The sequence below is a fragment of the Dermacentor silvarum genome, chromosome 11, assembly GCF_013339745.2.
Source record: "Dermacentor silvarum isolate Dsil-2018 chromosome 11, BIME_Dsil_1.4, whole genome shotgun sequence".
Lineage (NCBI taxonomy): Eukaryota > Metazoa > Arthropoda > Arachnida > Ixodida > Ixodidae > Dermacentor > Dermacentor silvarum.
The window spans coordinates 50,995,077-51,020,667 of NC_051164.1; the positions used below are offsets into that span (position 1 = coordinate 50,995,077).

Consider the following 25,591-nt stretch of genomic DNA (forward strand, 5'->3'; position numbering starts at 1 on the left):
CAGCATTGTGCTCTGGCATCATGCGCGAAAGAAAGCATACGGCTCGCGGCGACGGCGTTATCGCCCTTGGACTTTATACGGAACATCCATGAGCCAAAACCAATTTTAGGGCCGCAACGCGTCATAGCCACCATCTTTAGATAGCAAATGCGGATCTCAAAGGCCATACTTTTGCTGGCGGAAACCGAAAATACGTAATAAGTGTCGCCCCCGGCGATTTGGGCGGCCAATGCCATCGTCAAGCAACCAAGCCAAGCAACATGAAAAGTCAAAATGGCCGCTCGGGCCGGCGCGGTGTGGCAGTTCGCAACGTATGATGCGGGAACGGTCCCACAGTTGCGTTGTAACAGCGGGGTTACCAATGCATTGGGTTCTATGGGAGCTGTGCCAGGACCGGCCGAAAACGACGTAGCAGCCGGGAAAACGCAGCACCGGGGAACGTAACAGCGGGGTTCTACAGTACCATAAGAACTAGATATATTAAACACAGACGCAGTGAAAGCTGGTTAATTCGGTGCTCTTTAATTCTGAAAATCGGATAATTCGAACACGTCGCAACGAAGGCATTTTATTGTCAGATGCAACTTTATCATAACAATGTTACACAGTATTGCCCTGGTGCTTTCATGCCACAGCTGTGAAGGCAGCACATTTGCTGTTTGAAGGGATGACAACACATGACATGATTGGCACGGTCAATACACGAGGAACAGCGATCGGCAACAATGCAACCTGTGTCGCAACGTTCCTTTCTCTCTCGTACTCTGCCTTCCCTTTGGCCTGAATCTGTTGATTTAAGATTTACACACCCAGCCTAACAGCTTGTAAGAGCGAACAGCTGGTAGCACTCACGGTGAAGTCCAGCCCCAGGTCGGCCACGTCACCCTTGTAGCTCTTGAGGAAGAAGAGGTTGCGGTAGACGAGCGGCTCAAGGGACGCCAAGTGATGCAGGCCGAGGTCGCCACGCCCAGAAGCCACCAACTTGGCGAGGAAGAAGTGGGCCATTGGCAGCTCCACCAGCATTCCCTCGTAGAGAGCCTGTACAGTGGAACAGTGTCATCAGTGTTGAAGAGCAGAATGCTGTTCAACTGCCCCTGTCCGAGAAAAGCTGCACCCATGCAGCTATTCCTGAAAACCTCCTAAACTTCATCACTCCGTTACTGATTATCAACACAATCTCCTTTCTGTCAACACACATCAACACCACATCCTGTCGGATAACGTGTTGTGGTGCATAGTAGCTATAGTGTTCTACTGTAAACTAGACTGATTCTAAGGCCGTGCTAATACTGAATAGTAGATGTCGAATCGAATGTCAAAAAATTTATTACGAATTTTAATGCTAACAAATTTTGTGCAAGAAAACACAGTGCTGCAATGCTCGGGAGTCTGCTAGCATTGCATAAAAAGAAATGTTGCAAGCTATCAGCAACTTAGGTACCTAGAAATCAAGCCTACTATGACTACATTATAGCCTACTATGATTAAAGAGAACACCAAATTAGTATGCCAACAATGATTACAGCTCAGTTCTATATGAAAATCTTGAATTTTTCTAGTTTTTTTTTTTTAATGGATCAAATGTCTGCTGAAATGAATCAAGTGCTTTTTTGCCCTCTGAAGTGGAACAAGTAGTGAAGTTATGTTGTACTGAATACCTTACGAGATTTTCAGATTAACAGTGAACATCTGTTTTATGGCAATCTTTTATTTGATGTGTAATGACGAAGATAGCACAAGCGTTTCTGTGGTCGCATGACTCCTGAAGTGAGGAAGACAAACACAAAAGGATCGGTGTCGCTGGTCACTTCCTCACTTCAGGAGCCATGCGACCACAGTGTCGCTTGTGCTATCTTCGTCATTACAGATGGAATGTTTTCCTTTCCAGCTTTCCTAGCTTTTATGGGAAAGCTGGTTTTGCAGGTTATCAGCCCGTGAAGGTCAATCTCTGCAACAGACGAAAGCGTGGACCGTGCATCACGTGACTTGATCATAGCTTAGTGCATAGCCATCCTTGGCGCTGTATAGATAAACCGTGGTGGTGCTGATGATAAAGAGCAGGGGCCTTTTCATTGTTGGATTCAGCAGCCTTTGCCACCTGTCGAAGGTTCTGAAATCAATAGGGCCACGGCAACTTCACGCCAAGCCCAAACGGCACAATTCGCAGAACAGCACCATGTTGGCCAGGGCCTATTGAAACCATTACTCGATGCAGACAGAGGGAACGGCAACAAAACCATTCGGAAAGTGTGAATGCATGTGCAAAGATCGGGCCGATGAGCCGAAGACACGAAGATCGTCCAACAGTCGAACCTATACACGTGATCTTGGGACCGATCACTGGTAAGCCACCCATACACACACATTAGTGGCAAGCACTCCGGGACATCTTGTGGCCTGTTACCACATCAGCCAATGATGAATTTTCGTTACGGCCACACTGCCCAAGCCATTAGGCCTTATCAGTGCTGCTTCCTCAAGTGCCAGCGATTAAAGTTACAGCTTGGGTGCTGAATTGACACACATTTATTCGCAGCAGCCTCGTGCCACTCAGAATGCCATTAAACTGCTTTGCAAACTAAAGCGAGTGTACAGGAGGGCAACAAAGTGCCTCGCGGCCGCCATCGTTGCAACACACTGTACGGTGGCTTATCTGTCATACCTGATGTCCTTCGTAGACACAGATCGGTTCTTTTTGTAGCTTCGAACAACCCATACCAAGACAAGCTTTGGAGTTAAGGCCAAACTATAAGTATGCGTGCCAGCGCGCGAAAACTCGTGCCTCACGCAGGACAGATCGTACGCGTCTAAGCGCGGCTCAAGCACAGATACCTAATGTTTATGCATGCTAAGAAATAGTGTTGTCCAATAGTCTTCATTTTTGTTGGTGCACTGTTTTACTTATGTGTTCTTCTCATTGACTTTCTTTGTCCATAAAGGCAGTTGCATCATGTCTTGCTATTCATTAACTTCTTTGTATCCTTGACATTTAGTTAATGAGTTTTACTGCATTAAATTTTGATCTAATGCTTCCTATAATTTCAATATGCAATAGTTCCTACGAATACGAACCTTAAAAAAAAAAAAAAAAAGTGCCCACCTTGCCGAGAAGACGGCCAACAAAGGCGTAGTGGCGTGTCGCCCGCCCGTCGGCATAGTCTGGCAACTGCCCGACAGCCGGGTTCGGGTAGAGACGCCGGTCGTGCGTGCACCGGAAGAGGCCCCGGTTCGCATCAAACGCCGTCTTCATCAGCTCAGCAATGAACTCCCGTAGCAGCCCGCCACCTGAGAGGTGTCAATGGGCTCAATACTGAGAGGTCCTCACATGGCACGCTATTGTCAAGAGTGATTTGTGCTCATCCTAAAGATCAAATCTTCACGTCAACGGGTTAATGGCCTACAGTTGAACCTCAATACAACAAACACAAATGTAACGAATTGTCAGATAATAACGAAGCGAATCTCAAATTTGGCTGTGCACGCTTTATTTCAGCGAGTGCCACCTAAATGAAAAATTGCAAGATCTGAGACAATATCGGCTAGTGTGAAGACAGTATTTTAGGGGGTGCGAATAATACTCAAATATCACTGAATCAGATAGTGGACGTTCGAAAAATTTCATTCGCGAACCGAACATCTGCTATTCCATTTTTATAATATGCAGTGAAACACCAAAAGCGGTCGGTGCCTTAATACGTGCTACCTATCAGTCTTATTTGTAGCTTCGAGCAAGCCCTTACAAGATTAGCTTTAAATTTACATGGTGAGTGTGAAGGTGTCACGGGACCAGCGTGCTGACCATTTGCGCGGGCGGCAGATGATCACAGGGTCAGGTCGAGTAGTACCGTATTTACCCCAATCTAACGCGCACCTTTTTTAAAATGAAAATAGGCCTGTAAATTGCCTGTGCATTACAATCAGATACGAAACCAAAACCGCACTTGCGGACTTCGCGACAGCCTACCATCAGAGCTGTCAGACACAGTGTCATCATCATCACAAAATAGCGACAGAGCACATTTTGTGAAGGTTGCAGTCAGTTCATTTTATCTTAACTACAATCTTGAACGGTATTATTGGCCAAAAACTAAGAGATACTATCACTTTCGCAAGATTTCGCACGACTCGGCACTGGATGCACCTTAATCAACCACCAGTGTTTCTTGCACTGCGCCAAGCTAATTATCTGCACACAGCACCAGGAACACTGTCGGACACATACTCCAACAAGTCCGATGCAGGGTCTCGTGAAAATGATATCATACAGTCGACTCTCGTTACAACGAACCCTGATAATTTGACAAAAAAATCTCCGTTTTATCTGAAGTCCGTAATATCCGAAATGCACTGCTGCCCTCACCTATGCTGCTAATCTCAATCACTGTATTTAGTCGATTGTAACGCGAGTTTTTTCCATGATTTTCGCTGCTTGAACTCGACCCTCATGTTACATTTGAATAATAGCAAAATTTACGACTTTAAAACAAATACAATAAAAGCTCGTTAATTCAAAACTCGTTAATTTGAAATTTTTGATAATTCAAAGTAGCTGTCGCAGTCTGTCTAAATGTAATCGCTCGAGAATACCACCCCTGTATGCTTTATATCTGTGACCAACAAAGCGCAAAGGGCAATTATGAATGCTCATTATGCTCACTTTTATTATGAATGCTCATTTAAAAATGTTTCCTTTATGTGAAGGTAAATTCTACGTCTTGTTTTATGCTGATCGAATACGTGAGGAGATGCTATATTTATATTTTATAAATCGGGTACGTGTTTTAATGCGAAAATTGACTGTGCGTTACATTTGGGGGCACGTTAGAATTGGGTAAATAAGGTAGATTCATATTAGAAACATTAAACAGAACGTCGATCAAAATTATGTATGCTTCCGTGTGGAAATTGAAATGTCTACCCTCTCTTTGAGAACACCACTTTGGTCAGCATTCTCTTTATTGTGTTTCTGTGAATTTAGGAGGGCACTGATGAAGTGAGCTAGTCAAACGGCAGGGTGAGGGAAAACAACGAGGTCAACTGAATAACTGTGACCACAGTCAACTGCTAATGATTTCGTAATTCAGCATAGCAAGCTAAGCACAGTTTGAGGCCTCAGTGAGCAGCCACAAGAATGGCTCGTGTAAGGCCCGCACACTGTAAAAAAATCATCAGAAAAAAAAAAAAAAATGGAGGCCTTAAACGAGCATAAATTTCGTACTTTGTCACGTAAACGTTCAACTGTTATGGGAAGCACCTGCTCCCTTCTCACCATCAATGCCTGCTTCCTCGAGACCTGCCACATTGACGAGCTGAACACGCAGTCGTAGCCTGAGGTTGGGCTCGCCCGAGAGTTTCTCGAAGGCGTCTTCGTAGATGTAGTCTCGCCGCACTGTGACCTCTATCTGGGGGCCCAGGAGAAAGTGGGACTGCTCACGATTGTTCTCCGACTTGTCGCGAGCTATCAGGCTCTGCAGCACCTGCGAGATAAGCATCAGAACAGCTGGAATGACAACTATAACGAGTGCCACAACATTATGAGAACTTGTAGCTTGGCTAGTTGGCAATTCATTTTGGCAAAAGCTCAAGCACACACACACACATACACAAAAGAAACACTCACAAATACCCTTTCCCCCATGCACATGCTCTCACACATAATACCCAAGGAGCGCTTGTGAATGCAGGGGGAGGGGAATACTGGGTGTTTGTGTGTATGAGTGTGCTTTTTGCAATATTAAGCTTTTACCAAGATAACACTATTGACAATAATGGGCGTACTTTATTTTCGACTGCATAACCCGCCCTTGCAAATAGCCTCTCGAGCCCTAGAGTATATACTAAATACAGTGCACAGTCGTTACAACGAACTCGCATAGAACATACTTTCTGATATGATGATAATTTATGGATCATATTGGCGCAAAGCCCAAATATACCCAAAAAGCGCCAAGCGAAAGATAATGGATTGTCGATGGAAAAAAAAAAAAGTAAATTTAAAAGGTATACTATGTAACATGGCTGTAAACACCCCTAAAGCATTGCATAATGCCGGGTCCCAAAAGTCAGCTTTGCCGCAATACAGTGGTGTTAAGTGGTCAAGCATACTAAGAGTGCAAAGGGGCCACTGTGATGGGACAAAATGTATTCGTTAAATACACACGTGCACACCTGCTGTCTCCTGTCCCAATACGAGCACCGAGATGCCTAAAGCACTGCATAATGCCGGTTCTCGAAAGTCAGCTTCGCCGCAATATAGCTGTGTTAAGCACTCAAGCACATGCAATGCATTCCAATGAAGCATACCAAGAGTGCAAAGGGGTCGTGTTGTCATGGGACATAAAATGCGTTCTTCAATTACAAACACCACGCCCTCCATGTCCTGTCACAGTTCGAGCACCGAGATGCCTAATAATTGTACTGGCAGGCCTTTAAAGCTATTTCAGATGCTTTTAAAGCTATTTCGGACGTGGCTGTGACGATTTGAACCCATGAGGGCAGTTTTTTCAGACTGCCCAATTTTTTGAACATTTTCGCAGTCCCTAGGGAGTCAAAAAACCGTACATTGTAGTTGAGATAACACAAAGTAATTAAACGAAGTTGAATTGACGGGAGACAATTAAATTTGAACATAAATGAATATTCAGCAATCTCAAATGTGAATTCTAAAATCGAATATGAAATGGACAGTGAAACCATTCGATTCATATTTGAAATTATGAATTTTCGCACACCTCGGTTGACTGCATATCTCATTTGGGTCCTTCGAATGTACACAATGTCTACCGCTGTAGTGTAACTACACTCACCCTAACACGGATAGGAAATGGCACAGCAAAGGGCATCTCCTGGAGGATTGCCGCACTGCGAAGCTCGGTGGTAGAGAGTGGTGGCCCACCTTCCTCTGAAAAAGGCATAAGGGGCATGACAAGTGTCTTACAAACACTACGTAAAATTGCAACCCACAAGTTGTTTCTTAGAAACAGTTGCAAAGACATTCACACTCCGCTCTTAAAGGGCAACTGCAGCAAAATTTCACTGTGGCTAAATTGGCTATAACTTATAAATGAGTATACCATATTTACACGAATCAGACGTGCACCTCGGTTTCGAAAATATGGGTCCGAAAATTGCCTGTGCATTAAAATCTGATATGAAACCACAACCTCATTCACGGCGTTGGCAATAACCTATGGTTAGAGCCATCAGATGCTGCATCACCACCATCACGAAATGGCAGCAAAGCATGTCTTCTTGAAGGTCGCAGTGGTTTCATTTTGTGCTCGATTACGATCACTTTCAGCGATACTATCACTTCTGCAAGATTTCGAGTGATTCGGCACCGGGTGCTTTGACGTATACGGCCACCAGCGTTACTGGCAGCTTTGCCAAGATCGCTATCTGCGCAGAGTGCCAGAAATGCTCTCGACCGCATATTTCGGCAGGGTTTTACAAGTAAAAACCCAAAGCCCTTATTCAAGAAAAAAAAAAAAAAAAAAAGCTACAATTTGCAAAATTCGTTGGATGCCTTACAGAATACATGCAATTTAGGTGATTATAAAACAATCAGCGCAGTGCGTACATTGATAATCCAGCCTTTCCCCACACGCGGCATGCGTTTATTGAGTGCTGGGTAATAAGAATAACAAAAATGATCAGGCAATAACTAAAGACAATAGAGAGTGTGGCATGCCAGTTAAGAATTGCAGAATAACAAAGCAGTCAGAATAAAAAGAAAAAACGTATGAAAGAGAGCCTTAAAAATTAAATTCTGGGGTTCTACATACTAAAACCATGACCTGATTATGATTCACGTCACAGCTGGAGCTCCGGACTGATTTTGACCACCTGGGGCTCTAACCCTGCACCTAACCTAATTACACTGGCATTTTTGCATTTCACCTCCTGATCGCACCCTCGACTTTGAGTACAGCAGTGTAACACCATTCAGAACTGAGTTATCGTAATAGGTGTCTAGGTGGCATTCTCCAATCTGCAATGCAATGAAAAAAGTTGCGCTCCTACCTAAATACATCAGGCGGCAGTTAAAGCAAGGGGGGTGGATCAAGTAACATACCAAGCTGTTTTCGAGTCAACGCTGCGGCGCCACATGTTGGTAGCCGTTGAATTTCCAGGTTCCAGCCTGGCACCTGTAAAAGGAAAGCTGAGCTTAAGTGGCATAGAAATGCCAAATTCTCACAAAAATTGTGAAGAGTAATGGAGAAATAGCGCTGTCATCCCTCAGAGAGACTGACAACTGGCCAGAATGTGTTACGAGACGTTGATGGAAATAAAATGACCATAATTTATAGTGATAGAACCCAGCACGCCGTTCGCAATCAAAGTAAGAACTATAATTTTAAATTGGCAAAGAATGTCTCAAAAACCAGTAGGTGGAGCAAAATGGCGGGGAAGCTTTGGTACTTCGGATATAGTATACAAGATTTCTGCACGTAAGTCTGCTGTTATTAAGTACCACATACATATTGCTTAAAATTGCAGTTTGTATATTATTAGGATTTTGCACTTCTATGCGTATTACAAACTAAGAAAAGTCTACGCCAACGAGCGGCGCTCGCTCGCGTGCCTCAATGCATGGCGGTGTGCACATGATTTCTGTTGCGCACATAATTTTCAGCAACCATGCAAGCTAAAATGATTTGTTCCAGCTCCCTCAGGTTTTTGAGAGACACATGCTTTGGAGATCAAAAGCGCACGTGTGGCTACGGCAACACGCTGAACTGTGTATACCGTGTAAAAGCGTCATTTCAGTTTAGAGAACTTAACTTTGCTTGGCTAAAAAACACCCTTGACTTGCTAATGACAAAAGTTGTTTGACAGGAAACCACGAAGGCAAGTAGCTACTATTGTAGAAATAATTTCACACTTCCGAAAACATGAATTGCAGGAACGTCGGCTTGATAAGCAAAATAATACTTTCTCACAGCTGCACTTATCATCTGCCTCCCACCAATGCCGGCATATAATCGCTGTCGCACTCACCTATCACTGTTTCTAGCGTGCTTCCAAAACGACTACACCCTTACTGCAGATCAAAAAATTCTGATCAGTAAGCTTTCCATTGCAGAAAAAAAAATTGGTGCCATAAAAATTGGTTGCGAGTTCCTTTAAGGACCACAATGCTTGCAATGGCGTGCATGAATCTTCACTTAGAACAACTGAGCAGGTTGGAAGAACTCCTGGTGTGAAAAGTTGGGTATACAAAAAATGGCCACAATACTCGTTGTTGTGTTAAACCTTTTGTTCATCTTGTATCTGTGTTTACTATGCCTAACCTTTCAGATCATGAATCTCCACTGCAGTGGTTGAGAACATCTTCGTATGTTTGTTCCTAGTAGCAGTGTAAAAAAACTTTATAAAAAAAAGAAAAAAACTGGTCGGTGCCGCAAAGGCTGTCTTTGAGGTCTACAACAATGGGGGTTTGGGCCTTAACATTTTGGGAGGTCAGGATGAAGCCATCTGGACAAAATAACTACAGAAACATGACTCCTATATGCAGTTGACAACAGATTTTTTTTCTTACACGGAGAAGATTGCAAAACTAAATAATCAGGCAGTCTGAAAAAACGGATATAAACATTACAATAAATTCTAATTCTACCAGTACAGAAAGCTTTCATACAGGATTTTTCTGTTTTGTGGTTCGCCGAAATGTTTAAGGTGAAATTACAGTGCAAAATTACACAAAGACAAAAAAGGAGGCCACATGACATGAGCGTTAACAACTGGACTTTTACTTTGAAAGAATGCACTAAAGTAAAAAAGAAAACATTTAGTGTACACTTGAACTGTGCATAAGTAGAAGGGCATAAGGTGCCTCACAAATGCATGAAAGCACGATGAGCAGTTTATACAGGTAAACGATATCAACTTGAAACTCCAGTGATGGTTGAAGCCATGGGAGTGCACTGCATTCAACCGTAACATTCTGAAGCGTGAATATTTTCACCGCAACTCAGGGACGTCAATTCAGGCTGTGTTGCACAGTTAGCACTTTTCTGCTTACACGCAAGCTGCAGCTTTCACCATAGCACCCGGTAAACAGGCAGACAAATTTGGTAGGCATTCACGGTAGTTGCCAGACCATCGCTCACGAAACCAAGCTGCACTTTTATAGCTGTCTGTGTCGTAATGATCTCGCGGCAGATCGCAGGTGAAGTGTAGCCAGCATGAAAGTATTAATGAATAGCTGCCCCTGACCGATTGCTGCTTGCCTCTCAGCTGGCTGACGGCGAATTTTCACCACAAGCATACTGCCTAAGCCGCTAGGCCTAACCAGTGACACTTCATTGGGAGCCAGCCGCCAAAGTTACAGCTTGGTTCCAAATTGGTGGTTATCTTTCATAGTGGCCACATGGTACTTAGAAAGCTGACAGATCACATTGCCAATGAGAGTACGGACAACAGCCCAAATGGCAGCAACTTTTCTGACTGCTGCCTTGCCTGCAACGTTGGTGAAACAGGTAAGGACCCAAAAAATTTGCGACAGACCATGCGACAGACCATACAACTGCTATAATCGGGTATTAGAGAGAGCTGCTCACCCGATCGGGACAGATGGCTGTCCGAGGTGAAACCCAGTGGCCATCAGGGCAGAAGGGACGCCTTGAATCCCGAGCGTACAGCTGTCGCAGCAGTGAGACTACACACTGTAACAACATGAGCAAGCAACATTAAATTACACATTATGGCCGTGCGATGGTTACACATAGTGCTGGAGAGAAAGAAAAAAGAAAAGCACCGAATGTACGTGCACTTCATTATGAATGCAGTCACAGTAGAACATTGAACTATCCTAGCCAGTTCCACTTTCACTACATATTGGTTCTAAGCTCCTAAAACAGGTCAGGAAGCTGAAGTGAGAGTACGCTGCATTGTGACATCATTTAAAGTTGTATACCAACAAAAAATGAGCATGTTACCATAGCACATTTAAAAGATAAAGCTCTGCATACTGGAACTCACAAGAAGGCTAAACACTTGCATGGCTGCATTCATTCAAATGTACGATTGCAAGCCCTGCAGTACCAACACTTTTGCAAGATACAGTTAACGACCTATTTTCCGGGCGCCCGATTTTTCGGACATGCCCGATAATTTGGATGTGTTCGCGGTACCGCCACGTACCCCATATAGTCAATTTTCTTCTTTCTGGGTTTTACATGCCAAAACCAGTTCTGATTATGAGGCACAGCTGTAGTGGAGGGCTCCGGATTAATTTTGACCACCTGTGGTACTTTATCGTGCACTACAATGCAAGCACACGAGCCTTTTAGGGGCGAAGCTCCTTAAAGGGACACTAAAGGCAAATACTAAGTCGATGTGGACTGTTTAAATACCTTCCCAGAAACCTGAAAACGCTTGTCTCGTGCAAAGAAAACACTTAATTTATGAGAAAATTGGATCTGAAGGGTCCAAATACCTTTATTACAATTCAAATCACCCGCCACGCCAACTGAGGAGTGGTGACGTTGTATACGCCATTTTCTGCCGTTGGTGAGTGTAACGGCGCCCGACAGATGGCGGTACGGTGCGCACTGCAGCTGATTTTGGTGAAGTGGCGCAGACCGTTCGGGCATTCCGCGACGTCGCATGGAAGTGGAATTCTCTGCTACTTGCAGTTAGTGCGAGGTTCGCGAGCCAGAAAAACAAGCGCAACACTACACGATAACTGAAAAACTGAAATGCAAAAGTGCGGGCGGCGCAGAGTCGAGCGAACACGAAACACGAACACGAAAATGTCAGTTCTTTTTTGTAAAAGTGTAATAGAACTGGTGAAGTAGTATTTTCTTTCTTCTTATAATACAGTACAATGATGTTTTTATAACGAGTGGTTCAGTACTAGTGACAGAATTTAAATGAGGAGTGCCTTCGTCATCGGGCAAGTACTTGAATGTCCCGGGGGAGTCGCTAATCGTGTCCTGCATTTACTTTAATTTCTCTATTACTAAGGCTCTGCTCGCGATAATATTGACACTATAGAGATACTCGTGCACTAATACATCAGTTTAGCTTGACTTAGTATTTGCCTTTAGTGTCCCTTTAACGCAACTGTCCCTGCAGAAACATCGCACCAATTTTGCAGACCACGTGCCTCTGACATTGTTCACATCACCAGGATCAAGCCCTGCCAGTCGCACCGAATCCAATTCACAAACTTTGTGGTGCGGTCCCTGTCCTCACGCCCGTTGTTTTTTTCATTTCTTTTAGCTTCTCCATGTGGTATTTAACCTGTCACCAACTTTCGAGGCTTAACTTTCACTGTTCTTTTTTGTAGTGGCATCGAGATGATACCTCTTTTTTATTGGAGGGAGGGGTAATGCCACGCGTTAGTAACGCTGGAGGACGAGCACGAAGAAGTTCTTTTTCGGTGGCTGCTGCGGCTAACAACAGTAAACAGTCGTTCGCTCGGAACTGACTGCTTGTCTTTTCCTCTCGCGACAATTTGGAGCACCAACTTGGAGGTTGACAAAGAAGCTTGGGAAGCCAAGGAATGTGCAACGGCCACTGAAATCAAAGATGACTGACGTAACTTTAAGGGACAGAAAAATGGCAGTACGTATTAGAGAGCAAATGGGCGTGCAGCCAACACTCTTGTTGGCATTAAGAGTATTCGAATAAATGGAGCTGGGCAGGTCCTGTAATGCAAAGGGCAGATAACTTGTGGCTGATCAGTTACAAAATGGGAGCCAGGAGGAGGGAAGCACAGTCAGAATGGCAAAAAATTAGATGGTGTGATGAAACTAGGAAATTTGCAGGCATAAGGTGGAATCAGCTAGCACAAGGCAGGGGTAATCAGCGATGGCTGGAAGGGGCCTTCGCCCTGCGGTGAACCTTGCTGCTGCTGCTTATGATGATGCGGGCACAGCGTTCTCTCCCTCACCTCAAACATGGGTCTCCACAGGGTCTTCAAGTACTGCAGCTGCTGGGGTGTCAGGCCAGTCCGGGTGTCAGGAAAGCAGAGCTCCAGCAGCCCCAGGCAGAGCTCACGCAGCTGCGCGATCAGTGACACCAGCTCGTCCAGCGAGAAGGGCATTGGATCCCCTGCAGCTGCATGCGTACACAAACAACGGTCATGATGTGGCAAAATAGCAGTGGCACCAATCAGTAGAGGTTATACAGAAAGTCTGACAGCATGACAGAAGTGCAAGTGCTGTGGTTTCCGTGCTGAACGCAGGATAAGGTGGGAGGAGGACAATGGGACCATCTTGGCATGTGGTAGAGAAAAAGGGTCACAATAAAAGCTTGTTAATTTGAATTCCATGGGGATGCTACGAAAATTCAAATTATACAAAATTCGAACTAATGAAGATGCGAGAAACAATCGCTCGGTTAATGCGTGTATACAGTCCAACAAAGCATGAGCACAAGCACACACACTCTATGTCACGTTGGCGAGAAAAACGTCTATGTTTGATGCACTTGACCGCACGCAGCCAATGTGGTCCGACGTGCCAGACGTCGAGATAGCTCTTGCTCCATTCGTGCGTCGACTGCGCTGATCCACAATGCATTGCGCAAAAAAGAAAAAAAAAAAGAAAGGTGCCCATGCCACTTCTCTGACGGTCGCAGACAGCCGTTCAAAGCGGTGCAAATCGCTTGCGGCCAGTCACACTAGGCCACTTGCCGCTCTCTTCAGAGCATGCACAAAATGATCCCCAACCCTCCCGCCGCTTTGAACGGCTGTCTGCGACCATCGGCGAAGAGGCGTGGGCACGTTTTAGAGTGGACGCCGCTGCCGCCGCTTCTCGTTGTGGGAACAGGCACCTTGGAAAGAGCAGGCTGCGTGACTTGCGCGGCGACACCAGTGTCGCCAACGTGCTCCCGCGGACTACACTCTAAGAGCAGCTGCACCCTTTGGGGCATATTTTGACTGTAACAGTAATCATCGCCGACGACTTGGGCGATGATTTCAGCATCTGTGACAGCACAGCAGACTGCTGTCGACATTCACATAGTTGCCGAAGTCAGCATCTCCGAGCACTTTACGTACATAATCCGGAACGTGAACGTCCTGTTCAACTTCACCAACGCCCATGCTAGGGGCACTGAAACCGCAGTGACGGAAACAATTCGCGTTTTTTTCAGTTGTAACCAGACTCCAGCCTTGCACAAGCATGTGCAGGGCAGTGAGTAGAGTCACGACGTAGCCCTTGTCATTGTTGAAGCATAGGAGCATCTTTTCGAGAACGTGGCTTCTATAAAATCTTATCAAATTTCATATAATGCCCTGGTCCATAGGCTGAAGAGCCGCAGTGGTATTCGCCGGAAGAAAAATTAGTTGAATGGCTCGCAATTCAATTTCGACCTTGTGTGCCGAGCAGTTATCGACGAGGAGGAGAACAGCTCAAATTTTCGGTCTAGCTTCCTCAGCCACTGCTTGAAAACCTCGCCCGTCATCCACACCTTATTTGCAGCATAGTCCCCTGGCAGCGTGCGGATGTTCTTGAAACTGCAAGGTTTCTGCGATTTTCCTATCACAAATAGGGAGAGCTCTTTGCTGCGCTTGCCGCCTGCGAACACGTCCCCCTTGTACGCGATCGTTTTGTCGGGTAAAAGTTTAAAAAACAAAGCCAAAGCGGTCTCGTCAGCGTTTTTCTTTAATTGATGTGAGCAACGCCGTCTCCAGGTCCGGGTGCTTAGCTGTACGAAGCCTTTTTCGGTCCTTGGCGAAAGTTTTAGCTGCGTAGCCGTCCTTAATCATCTTCTTGCTCCAGATGTACGTCTACAGCGTGCTTCTTGGCGATTTCATTCTTGCTCAACTTTTCTGCATCCACTTCCCGGATAATTTCCAATTTATTGTTCAACGTTTTGACGCAGTACTTGCAACGCGACGACAAAGCGGCAAGCAAGCAGTGTGGATCTGCGATGGATGCATCCCACCAGACAAAGAACAAAAGAAAGCAATGGCGCAGCTTCTGCACTTGCAAGCTTAACAGTTGCATTTGCACTGGCGACGGAGAGAGAGTGGTCGACTTGGGGTTGCCACCGAATGCGCAGCATATTCCACTGTCCATGGCGATGCGGCAGAGCATTTGCAAATAGTAAATGCAAGTGCAGCCGCCTAAAAACTTGCGATGATGATAGTGATAGGTATGTTGGGCCCATCTGTCTAACATACCTATCACCCATCTTCATCACTGTCTATGAACATGTCGTCTCTGCATGGCTCCTTGCACATTTGATATTTTGTATTTACCAAACCACTGTGCAACAACTGCGAGAGGGATGACTAAAATGAATAACTAAGGATGCAAAAGGCTGACAAAAAGATGAAAAAGGATGACTAAAAGGTAGCTCATGCCTAAACTAACCACTTTGTGAGTTCGTCCTGCAACGCATGCAATTCCCTGGAACGCCAGAAACATGTGACGAGTCTTGTTGTCGCTTGAACATCAGTAAACAAAATGCACAGCTTTGCTCAAAGCCATCACTACAATAAAGCCAGACTCACAAGACTCGTAGAACTCGACATCATGCAGTGTTGGTAGCAAGTGGGCCAGCAGGCTGCAGAAAAGGTTCAGCTGGCTCGAAAAGGGCTCAGCCCAGTTGTCTGGCGGGCATATCCCAGATGACAGCAGCTGCATAACTGGTGTCCCACCAGGCCTAACAGAAAAGAAGTGCACCTTTGTTATCCCGATGACAATGCGGAATAATTCAAAATTGTTAAGAAAGTTACTGACAAAATAGACTGCTGCGAGAGTGACCCCCATTAACAAAAACAGAGGTCACATACCAGCGCTTGCACAGTGGAATCTCGTTAACTCAAACTGCCGTTTTATTCGAACTGACGCTCTGGTACCGTCAAGTTATGTGCATTTCAATTCTAATGCGAAAGCATTTGTGACAGTTAATTCGAACATACCACGGACAGACAATGCTCTCAGCAGCGCGCCAAATAACGCGGCAGCACCTCTGACCGCCATTGCTCCGACACCGCCATAGAGCAAAAGCTTAGGAGAGACCCCTTCATGCAGCGGCAGAGGCCCAGTCCGGCCAATGAACTGCCTACGCCGGCAAACGCTCGCTTCTCGATAACGGCAGAAAACGAAACTTCAAGGAGCGGGCTAATCGGCGCCGAGCCGGCTGTACCAGTGGCGGGCGTCCACGGAGACAGACGAAGGTGAGGGAGCTGCGAGGGAGTTGAGAGAGAGGGCGAGGGGAGCCACCGAAGCCACTGCCGCCGAAGCGGCGGAGTTGCTGAAGTCAAATTCGCTTTCCTGCCACCCTCCTCCCTCACCTTCGACGGTGTCCGCGCGTGCGTGCCCGTCGCCATGACGGCGCCGTCCGCTCCCTAAGTTTTGTTTTCTGCCGTTATCGGGAACCGAGCGTTGGCCGGCGTGGGCGCAACTCGCGATGCGCTTGCGCGCCGCGAAATTTCACGACTCGCACCGTTCGTTCATCTTGTAATGAATACCTGCTCGACTACTTCAAAAATACATTCTTCCATTAATTAGAACTTCTTTTAATTCGAACAAATTTTCGGGCCCCTTCGAGATTGGACTGTATCTGTCCTTTTCTTTGCATGTCATCGTCACAACACACTACTTTCCCTAAGTAATCCATTCATAGTATTTAAGAGCAATAACAAAAAGCGAGGCCAAGACGTGATAAGCTCTTACTAAAGCTGCACCATGTACAGAAGCTCCCCATCAATTATCGTTATTAGACTTAAAATTTTCACGTCTTAAAAGCACTTGATGCAAGTTGTTTTTCTTTGATTGCTTTCTTTCTGCCTGCTTCACCCATCACCTGTACATATTTATTCCGTGCTTCGAATAAACAAGTTTGAGTAAGTGCTTGTTCCTCGGTAGCAGTGCGTCTTTTTTTGCACTTATATACCATGAATATATACCAACTAGCCCAGCCGTCCACCCTTCAGCAGTATCCTAGTAATGACATTGCCACTAGCCCAATTACCGTATTAACTTGTGTAAGGCTCACACTTTTTTTTTTTAGTATTTTTTATAGGGCGCAGGCTTCTTCTTTCTGGGGAAAATTTTACGTGCCAAAACCAGTTCTGATTATGTGGCACGCCGTAGTGGAGGGCTCCGGATTAATTTTGACCACCGGGGGCTCTGTAATGTGCACTACAATGCAAGCACATGGATGTTTTTGCATTTTGCCTCCTTCAAAATGCGGCCACCGCGGCCGGGATTCGATCCCGCAACCTCGTGCTCAGCAGTGCAACACCTTAGCCACTGAGCCACCGCGGCTAGTATAGGGCGCAGGCTTTACACGAGGCTGGCTTATGGCTGATCCCTGAAGCCTTGAACTGCACTCGAGACTGCTGTGCAGAATAATGCAGCCAATTATGAACAATTATGAACACAGGTGGCCAATTATGAACACTTTTTTTGAGTAGCCCATCTCGCTTCTGCTGCCCTTGTTTGACACGTTCACATCATCAGCACTCTCTCAAAGCTGGTCACCCTCTGTGCAGTCCATTACTGTTTGAGATTCCAGCCACCTTGAAGATCTTGGCGACAGTGTTGAATGAAATCGCATGTCACATACTAAAATACATGCACACACTTCTTGCAGCGATGCTCTCTTTATGCACCCAAAAGTATGATCCAGCTTAACTTGTCTTAACAGCTTAACAACTCACCTCAGCACAGCCAATACTAGAGAAGCATGCTGGATCTATGCTGCATGACTGTGGACCGGCAGGATACGATGACAATCACAACTGCATGACCAGCATGACATTCTCTAGTGCCATCTGGTAGCACCTTGCGAAAAATAACCAGCATGCAGGTGGGTAAGCCCATAATGCCTACTGATACTTTTTTTCCCCCGCTAGAATTATTGCACTCTAAAGCATCCTTACACGAGTAAATACAGTAAGCATAGTACTACGAGCCATACAGTATTTCCTTCCCACATCCTGCAGGCAAGGTGACCAGTAGTACCAGCCACTGTAGTGATGCATTCTTCCAAAATCATAAGAGCAATCCATTATGTGGAATGGTCACTAATCAAGCTATCTTAGAACACTTCGAAGTAAAAAAAAAAAAAAAAAGAACCCATATAAGCGACACATTAAGACATTTACTGAGCATTGACATCTGTAGTGGCTATGGAATACGAAGACACATAAAGGTTCCGACATACCTAGCACGTTTTCTACCAAAGAGATTCAAACTTCTTACAGCAAGGTCTATGGCCTTATGTAAAAATAAAACACTAACATTTTTCTAAGCATGCCAGAAGAGGTGCAAACAGCTGTATTTCAATGACACTACAAGGAGAAATGGGTAGATTAGTTTATTCTACTTCTGGAATGCAAACCAGTGTTATTGCAAGCAATAGCTTGGTAAATCCACAGAAACACAAAAAACTTGATGGGTAATAACACTACTTTAGAACGCGAAAACACACAAAAATCAGACATCACACTGACGTCTTTGATGCGGCAACTTCAGCACATAAGGACACAATGACGATGCTTTTGCGTCATTCAGTGGCCATTTCATGTTCTCAACTCTCTCGTGGCTGGTTCTGACCATGTTCTCAAACCTGTTGTGGTTCAGTGGTAATATCATTTCATTAACTCAGCTGGCGCAGACAGTGAGGCAAGCACACCTGTGGCTCTTCCAGGCGGCTGTAAACAACATGTAGCACTCTGTGGTAGGCAATCTCTACATTCAGCTGCGATGAGGTGCAACATGGCTTTTTTTTCTGGTGGCTGATAGCTTGCTGTTGTTGCAGAGGACAGTGCTTCCATGTGTTTCCTTTCTTAGTGTTTGCATTGGTTGCGCTTTACTAATTAAGTAGTGTGTAAACGATTTTAGACTGTTATAGATAGCAACTGACCAGCAAGAGCTGGAGCAATGTGCTGGTGACACAGCAAATACGTTAGAGGAGCAGGAGTGCTCCTCAACTGGGTGGACATCAAGGCAGAAGTCGCCAATACACGTGCTGGGAACGCTCTTCCCGCTGCGGCGAAAACTTATTAACCCTTTGAGGGTCACATTTTTTTTTGCAAAAACCACTCTCCTGCGGTAAATTTTTAAAATCTAAACTAACGGAAACATGACAGCGACAGTTGTAAAAACAAAAACGATAGGATCTCCTCAGCGCTTGCTTTGGAGGTAGCAGACGACGCGCGCGTTCTCGTGTGAGCAAGTGCTCGGAGGTAAACAAGTCGAGTCGTGTGACCTGGTGAGCGGAAACAAATGGCTTAGGGCGACCTCCATAGAGATGACAGACCACTCCAACCAGTGGTGTCGAATGGGCGCAAAATATCAAACAAATATCAAACATATCAAATGTGAAAAACCATGTGAAGCGGATCAGCGGCACCATACATGTACGAGATAAACACTCAAAAATTTAAAAAAACAGGCCATACGTGTCTGCTCCCGAATGGGCTCTGTCGGACAGTCGTCCATTTAGCGGGCAGAGGGTAAACTGAATGTGGTAGCTTTTACATGTTGGCGGTGTGCTTTGTTCACTTTTAACTCGCACTGTCAAACATATACAGCCTAAAATTCTGTCCAATCAATGACTGATCTTTCGGACATGCCCGATATTTCGGCGCCTTTGCAGCACTGCCACATACCCCATAGAGCTGATATATAATATGTCTGAAATTTCAGACACAACCCTTCGCTGTCTGATTTTCCAGACTTTTTATCGTGACCACAGGTCTAAAATGGCATTAATCAAAGCCACCACTTGATGAAAGCCACCATGTTATCTCGCAGCCTTGAACCAGTGCTCTAGCATGCAGTTTCACTGGCCGCCGCAGCCACCACCGCGGCAATGATAGGCGCTAGCTTCGATGTTTGCTACCAAGTTTCCTGCTGTTCGGCGCCCTGTTTTTAATTAAAACAATTTACTGCTGTCAGCAATGGCCCCGACTCCGCCTTTGTCATCCTCTCCAATGGCTTCGAAGCATGGAAAGCACGCGAAGGTTCAAGTGTTGCATAATGCCGGTTCCCAATAGTCGGCTTCGCCGCAATACAGCAGTGTTACGCGGTGAAGCATACACAAGTCATTGCAGTGAAGCATACGCAATGTAGTGCGGTGAAGCATACCAAGAGTGAAAAGGGGCAACTGCAATGAGACACAATATCTAATACTTATGAATGCATGCATCCGCTGTCTCCTGACATGCCTAATAATTTCACTGGCAGGCCTTCAGAGCTATTTCGAACGTGCCTGTGCTGATTTGAACGTTTGGGGGCAGTAAAAGGCAGGCATTGATTTTTTCGGACTGCCCGATTTTTCGGACGTTTTCGCAGTCCTTACGGACGTTGACTGTTTGTGCTTTGAAACACGTATGTAGACAGCCATGTGAAACTCTTTCAAGGTCTAGAGTAGGTAATAATTTATTCCCTTGACCTGCCGACGGTAGCTTTTATTCCAAAAACGGCATCTAGATTTCAACAGGTAAAGAAATGCCGGAACTTACACGAACAGTGATGGAGCGCGAACATCCTTGAGTGCCACCCAGAGCTGCCGCAGGAACTGCGGGCGGAAGGCCAACGTGTAGAGCAGCCGGAAGTGGTGCAGGGCCAGTGGACGCCACTGCACCAGGGCCCAACCTAGCTGGCACAGTGTAGGAAGGTTCTCGCGACTGGATGCAGCAGCCTCCAAGATGGTCTTCACGGTGGCCGGCGCGTTGAGCTGCTCCAGCACATCTTCCAGCGCCTCGTCGGCGAGAGATGTGGAGGACGAGCCGCCGCCGTCACTCCAGGCCTCGTCGGCTGGACTCGACTCGTCCGCTTCCAGATCTTCGCGGCTGGACCTCTCCTGCATTTCAAAGGCAGAGTGGTTAACAAATTTAAGCATGTGTATCAAACTGGCATACCTGCCAACCTGGTAACCTTGAAATACAACGAACTCATTAAACGGAACCTCAAGGAACCCTCCATTCATCAGGAGTTGCATTTAGTGAAAAATTAAATCAATTTCTTGCGCGTTACGTGCCACAACCACAATCAGATTATGAGGCATGCAGTAGAGGGAAGGCTGCAGATCATTTTGGACCACCTGAGGTCCTTTAATGTGCACACAATGCATTACCGAGAGATTGAGCTCAAGGGTACACAAGATGCTACTTTGAAAAGGGCTGATAGTTTATTGTCTACAGCAGATAACAGGTGTAGCAAATCTGATTACAAAGCTTCACAAAGTTCCTACTTGCACATGGCCACTCACTTGAGCTAGCAGCACAAAACATAATAACAAAGGGGAAAAAAAAGGACCCATTTAGTAAAAAGTGACAGTTTCGCCTGGACAGGCGAAGCATCCAATTGCGACAGCAAATTAGTAGACAGCTATAAGAATTAAGTATAGTAGTTGTATTGGCCGTATAGACTTTGAAACATTCGCTTGCTAAATTAACAAACATGGTGTCACGCCCGCACAAGCAAACATAAACACATCTCACTCGATGACCGCGTAAATTCGCTGTCAAAACACTGCAGTGAGGAAGCGTGGCATCAGCAGCGAGCGAATTGACCTTCATGCTGCCTCTTGAAAACCACGAGCCCTCAGTCTAGACTCTACACTCAGCAGAGGTCACTTTCAAGATAGGGCGCGCGCGGCTGCGCCATACGCAGCAGCCGCCGGAGATTATCGCAATAAAAAAATGCAGCTTTAGTGAAGCAACCACTCTTGCATTTATCGGTAACTTTGACATTCGTCTACTGCGAGAGCACATTGCACGGGCTTTTTTGTGTCACCATCAGAAACGCTAAGCAGACTCACAGCTCACTGTCATTGCCGACGCAAAGAAACTACAGGAAGCCACGAACAAGACAGCGCCTCACTAACCATGGCGCCGATAAAAAACGGCACAAGCTGCCTTGGCGAGCGAAAACGTAGAGACCTGGTGAGACAACTTGGTGAGGCGCACACAGTAAGGCCTCTTTCGGTGATGGTGAGATTGGCCGCTCAGTGTCATTTTCGGCAATACAGTTAAACTTCAATGTAATGAACTTCAATGTAACGAAATTCTCGATATAACGGAGTATTTAACTTTTCAGAACTTCTTGTCCATAGAACACCATGTATTTAGAAACTCAAACAAAGTGTGTTTATACACGATTTCAATTTAATGAAATGCCACTGCCGCCACGAAGGAATACCGGGCCAATAAATGGAAACTTCCGGGGATGCAGATGGTTAAATGGTCGAATTAAAAGTGGGTGCTTGCGTACGCACCTCAAATCCCGCGGCGCGACCAAGAAAGACTGCCGAAGCGGAGCACCATCGTGTTCCGTATAAAGCCCAAGTACGATAAGATCATATCGCGCCCCGCGCGCTGTACGTTTTAGGTACGAGTAAAAGCTTGTGAGGATGAGCCGAAAACTTTACTTATTTTACTTGCATAAAAGATTGCATTTCAATACAACAAAATTGCGATATAATGAAGCAAATTGCCGATTTTACCGCCTTCGTTATACAATGCAGTCCAGTTATAATGATATCAAGAAATACGAAAAATCCCATCGTTATAACCGATCATCACTATATCTAGACTGCCGTAAAAAAAAAAAAAAAAGAAGAACGCCACATATACCTTCGTACCCGAAACCAAATTTGACACTTGCTATTAAGATATCGACGTTGTAGATAGTAGGCTGTAAAGAATAAAACGTTTATTTATATAATTTTAAATAGCACCTCAATCTCTCGGTGCGCTGAATAGTACTCTGCACTTGCTTTCACAGAAGTTTCGGATTCACAATGCCGTGTGCATCGCATCCAACTGCTGCGCGAACACTGGCGGCTATAATTTAGCGTGCGCTAAATCAATGAGCGACTAGATCGACAACATTGCACTTTGGTTGAACATCGGGGTCGGTGTCAAAGATGGGTCATTGTGAATAACGTCGTCACTGCTACTCCTGTCGTCGCCTCCATCACACAACGCCGCCGTCTGTCGCGACAACGATCATCCCGTCGGTCCACTAATTTGCTATCGCATTCGATGCTTCGCCTTTCGGGCGAAACTGCGACATTTTTTTATACAACGCAACTTCAGTGCATCGGAAGGAAATCTGCTTTTCCAAGTGACAGAAAGTTGTATTTCTGTTTGAAAGCATGAGGTGCGCGGTACTGTAAAGGACTTTTTTTGCCGTCACGAAAAACCAGTGCGCATTACAATTGAGGGCGCGTTAGAATCGAGTAAATACGGTAGTTGTGCGAGCCGGGCGGAACTTCAGCATAGATAAGAAAATTGTCCGTCATTGGAGGGGGCCACGGGAGATGCTTTTTGCGTGCGCCGCAACGAGGCTGGCAAACATTGACCGTGCGCTCCTTCAAAAAGGGCAGCCTCTCTAATGTGCTTGATGGTAATGAAAATAGTGCACTGTTTGAAGATGGAAGGTAGCGACGAGGCTAGCAGCGATGGTGACGTAGAATGATCTGGGCATGTTCATATTTAATAAATGCTGTTTCATTTTGCGATGGGCATGTTCATATTTAATAAATGCTGTTTCATTTTGCGAATGCTGTCCTCGCTTTTTTGTTCGGCCTACGTTCGAGGTAAGTTTTCTTTTTTTGTTTTTCTGGCTTCGCACTTTTGGGGGGTCGGCTTAGAATCGGAGTCTGCCTAGATTCGAGTAAATACGGTATTTCAGGTTTTATGATAGATTAGTGCAGTCCCGGTGAATTCCCGATAAAACCAAGATATAGCTGTTTTGGCTTGATTCCGCAGCCACATTGGCACGTGGTCGAGTAGGCGGAGTTCGAATACTGAACGGCACGCTGTAAGGTGTCCGAAATTTCGGAAATTTCCACCAAGACTGTAGCGCGTCGAAAGCGTACGCTGGTGGTGGTCGGAAGTGTGCAGCTAGGGTGTCTAGAGCGATTTACGTTTTTCTTTAACATTTTTTTTTACGTTACATAGATGGTGCACCTGATATTTTTCTTGTACACCCGTCTTCCGTTAATTTGATCCTGATGGGACCGATGAAACTGATCTAATTATTCGGCGATAAGATGCATAAAATAAGATGCACAAAAAAAATGTGAAAACACACCACTGATTTATTTGGCCGTTATGGCCCTATTTTAACATGCCTCCAGATCAAATGCACGCCTGCTTTCTATGTGTCCAAAGTAGGAAACGAACATAGAAATGACATTAAAACTCCTAAACCAAAGAAATCCAACACGTACCGAATATTTCAGCAGGAAAAATGGGCAAGGGTCTAATGGGTGTGGCACAATGGAACCCGGTTTTCTCAAGTCAGCTTCGCCGCAACACAGCTTTGTCTGCGGCACAGCATACAAACGCCGCAAACGTGGTTTTCGGCCCAATTTTCATGGGAAAAAAAGTACATATTAGAATCGGTAAATACCTCAACAGGAACTTGTGAGTTACTGTTATTGCTTGAAAAATCTTCCTAGGACGATCTGACAATAGGCGTCCTCGACGGGAGGTGATGTGTACTCAACACATTCACTATCCCCTAAGCTTTGCCAAGACAGACGCTGCTACTAAAGGGGTCGCTATTGGGGTCATCATAGGGGTCAGGTGTGAGGGTGCTCAGTGGTGAAATTAAAATTATCCGGCAAAGACCAATTTTAGGAACGAATAATGCCTTAAAATTTGGGCCCCAAAAAATGCATGGGTGACGGCCGGCACCTTCAGTGGGGATTAAATTAATCTAAACATCTAAATAACAAATTAACAGAAGTCTACTGTAAGTATACGTCAAAGTCGCAGCGTATTTCTGTTTGAAGATTAGGGGAACGCAAACTTATCAAAGGAGATTCTAACACACAGGTGTATCTGAGCCCCTTGCTAGGACCAAGCCTTAGCAACGTTATACTCTGCAAAACGTATGAGCAAGGAATGTATCAGCAGGGTTCCATTGTAAACAGCAACTCTTTATACAGATGTGCCCAGAAAAATGGCAAAAGTGATGCTTACCACTTTGCGGGTGAGGCAGGGCGACAGGTGTGCCGCAGCAGCAATGAACAGCGGCTCTGCAGGTGATGACAGCCGCAGCAGGGCTTGAAACAGCCACGGCGAAGGCCTCAGGCCAAGTATGGCTCGAAGCAGGGGCTCGCCAGGGTAGGGCCACCGACTCGCCAGTGCGGGCAACACGACTCGAACAACCTGTGCCAACAATATGACTCAATCAGCCAGGCCAGTCAAGGCCACAGTGCATACAATACATTTATTGACCAATGTTTTACACATTGCGAAGGCTGAAAGAAATGACAAATAATTATACAGTTAAAAAAAAAAAAGACATTTTATGGAAAATATCTATTTCATTGTTTTGTACAATGCCAGTGATACCGAAAAATATGTTTACAGACTTTTGCTCAGTGTATTGTTTCAATAAAATAGCACCTTGAAATTTAATAATGTTCAAGGACATCAGCTGTTTTCAGCATCTGCTCACAGCCAAATGCTCATTTTACATCGTTGTAACGCGGCAATGTGCATAAATAGCATGCGACTTTCATTGAGCGACACAACAGTAAAACCTCGTTAATATGCACCTACTTAATCCGCCTGTTTCACGGCGTGACGTGAAGCAGGCGCAAAACATTTTCGAAGGGTGGCGACACGGCCGCGCAGCCCGTAAGTCCCTTG

The 25,591-nt window shown here is 45.4% G+C and overlaps 1 protein-coding gene across 1 annotated transcript in view; it reads right to left on the reverse strand.

The window, feature by feature from the left end:
* The window catches only part of LOC119433371 (ubiquitin-protein ligase E3C-like), a 55,122-nt gene that overhangs the window by 9,034 nt on the left and 20,497 nt on the right, over positions 1 to 25,591 (reverse strand). Inside the window, 11 exon segments of the mRNA XM_049659384.1 lie at positions 853 to 1,038; positions 3,101 to 3,285; positions 5,270 to 5,477; positions 6,807 to 6,901; positions 8,075 to 8,147; positions 10,563 to 10,667; positions 12,902 to 13,068; positions 15,473 to 15,624; positions 20,441 to 20,781; positions 24,160 to 24,255; positions 24,917 to 25,105. Coding sequence (XP_049515341.1) covers positions 853 to 1,038; positions 3,101 to 3,285; positions 5,270 to 5,477; positions 6,807 to 6,901; positions 8,075 to 8,147; positions 10,563 to 10,667; positions 12,902 to 13,068; positions 15,473 to 15,624; positions 20,441 to 20,781; positions 24,160 to 24,255; positions 24,917 to 25,105 — 1,797 coding nt within the window.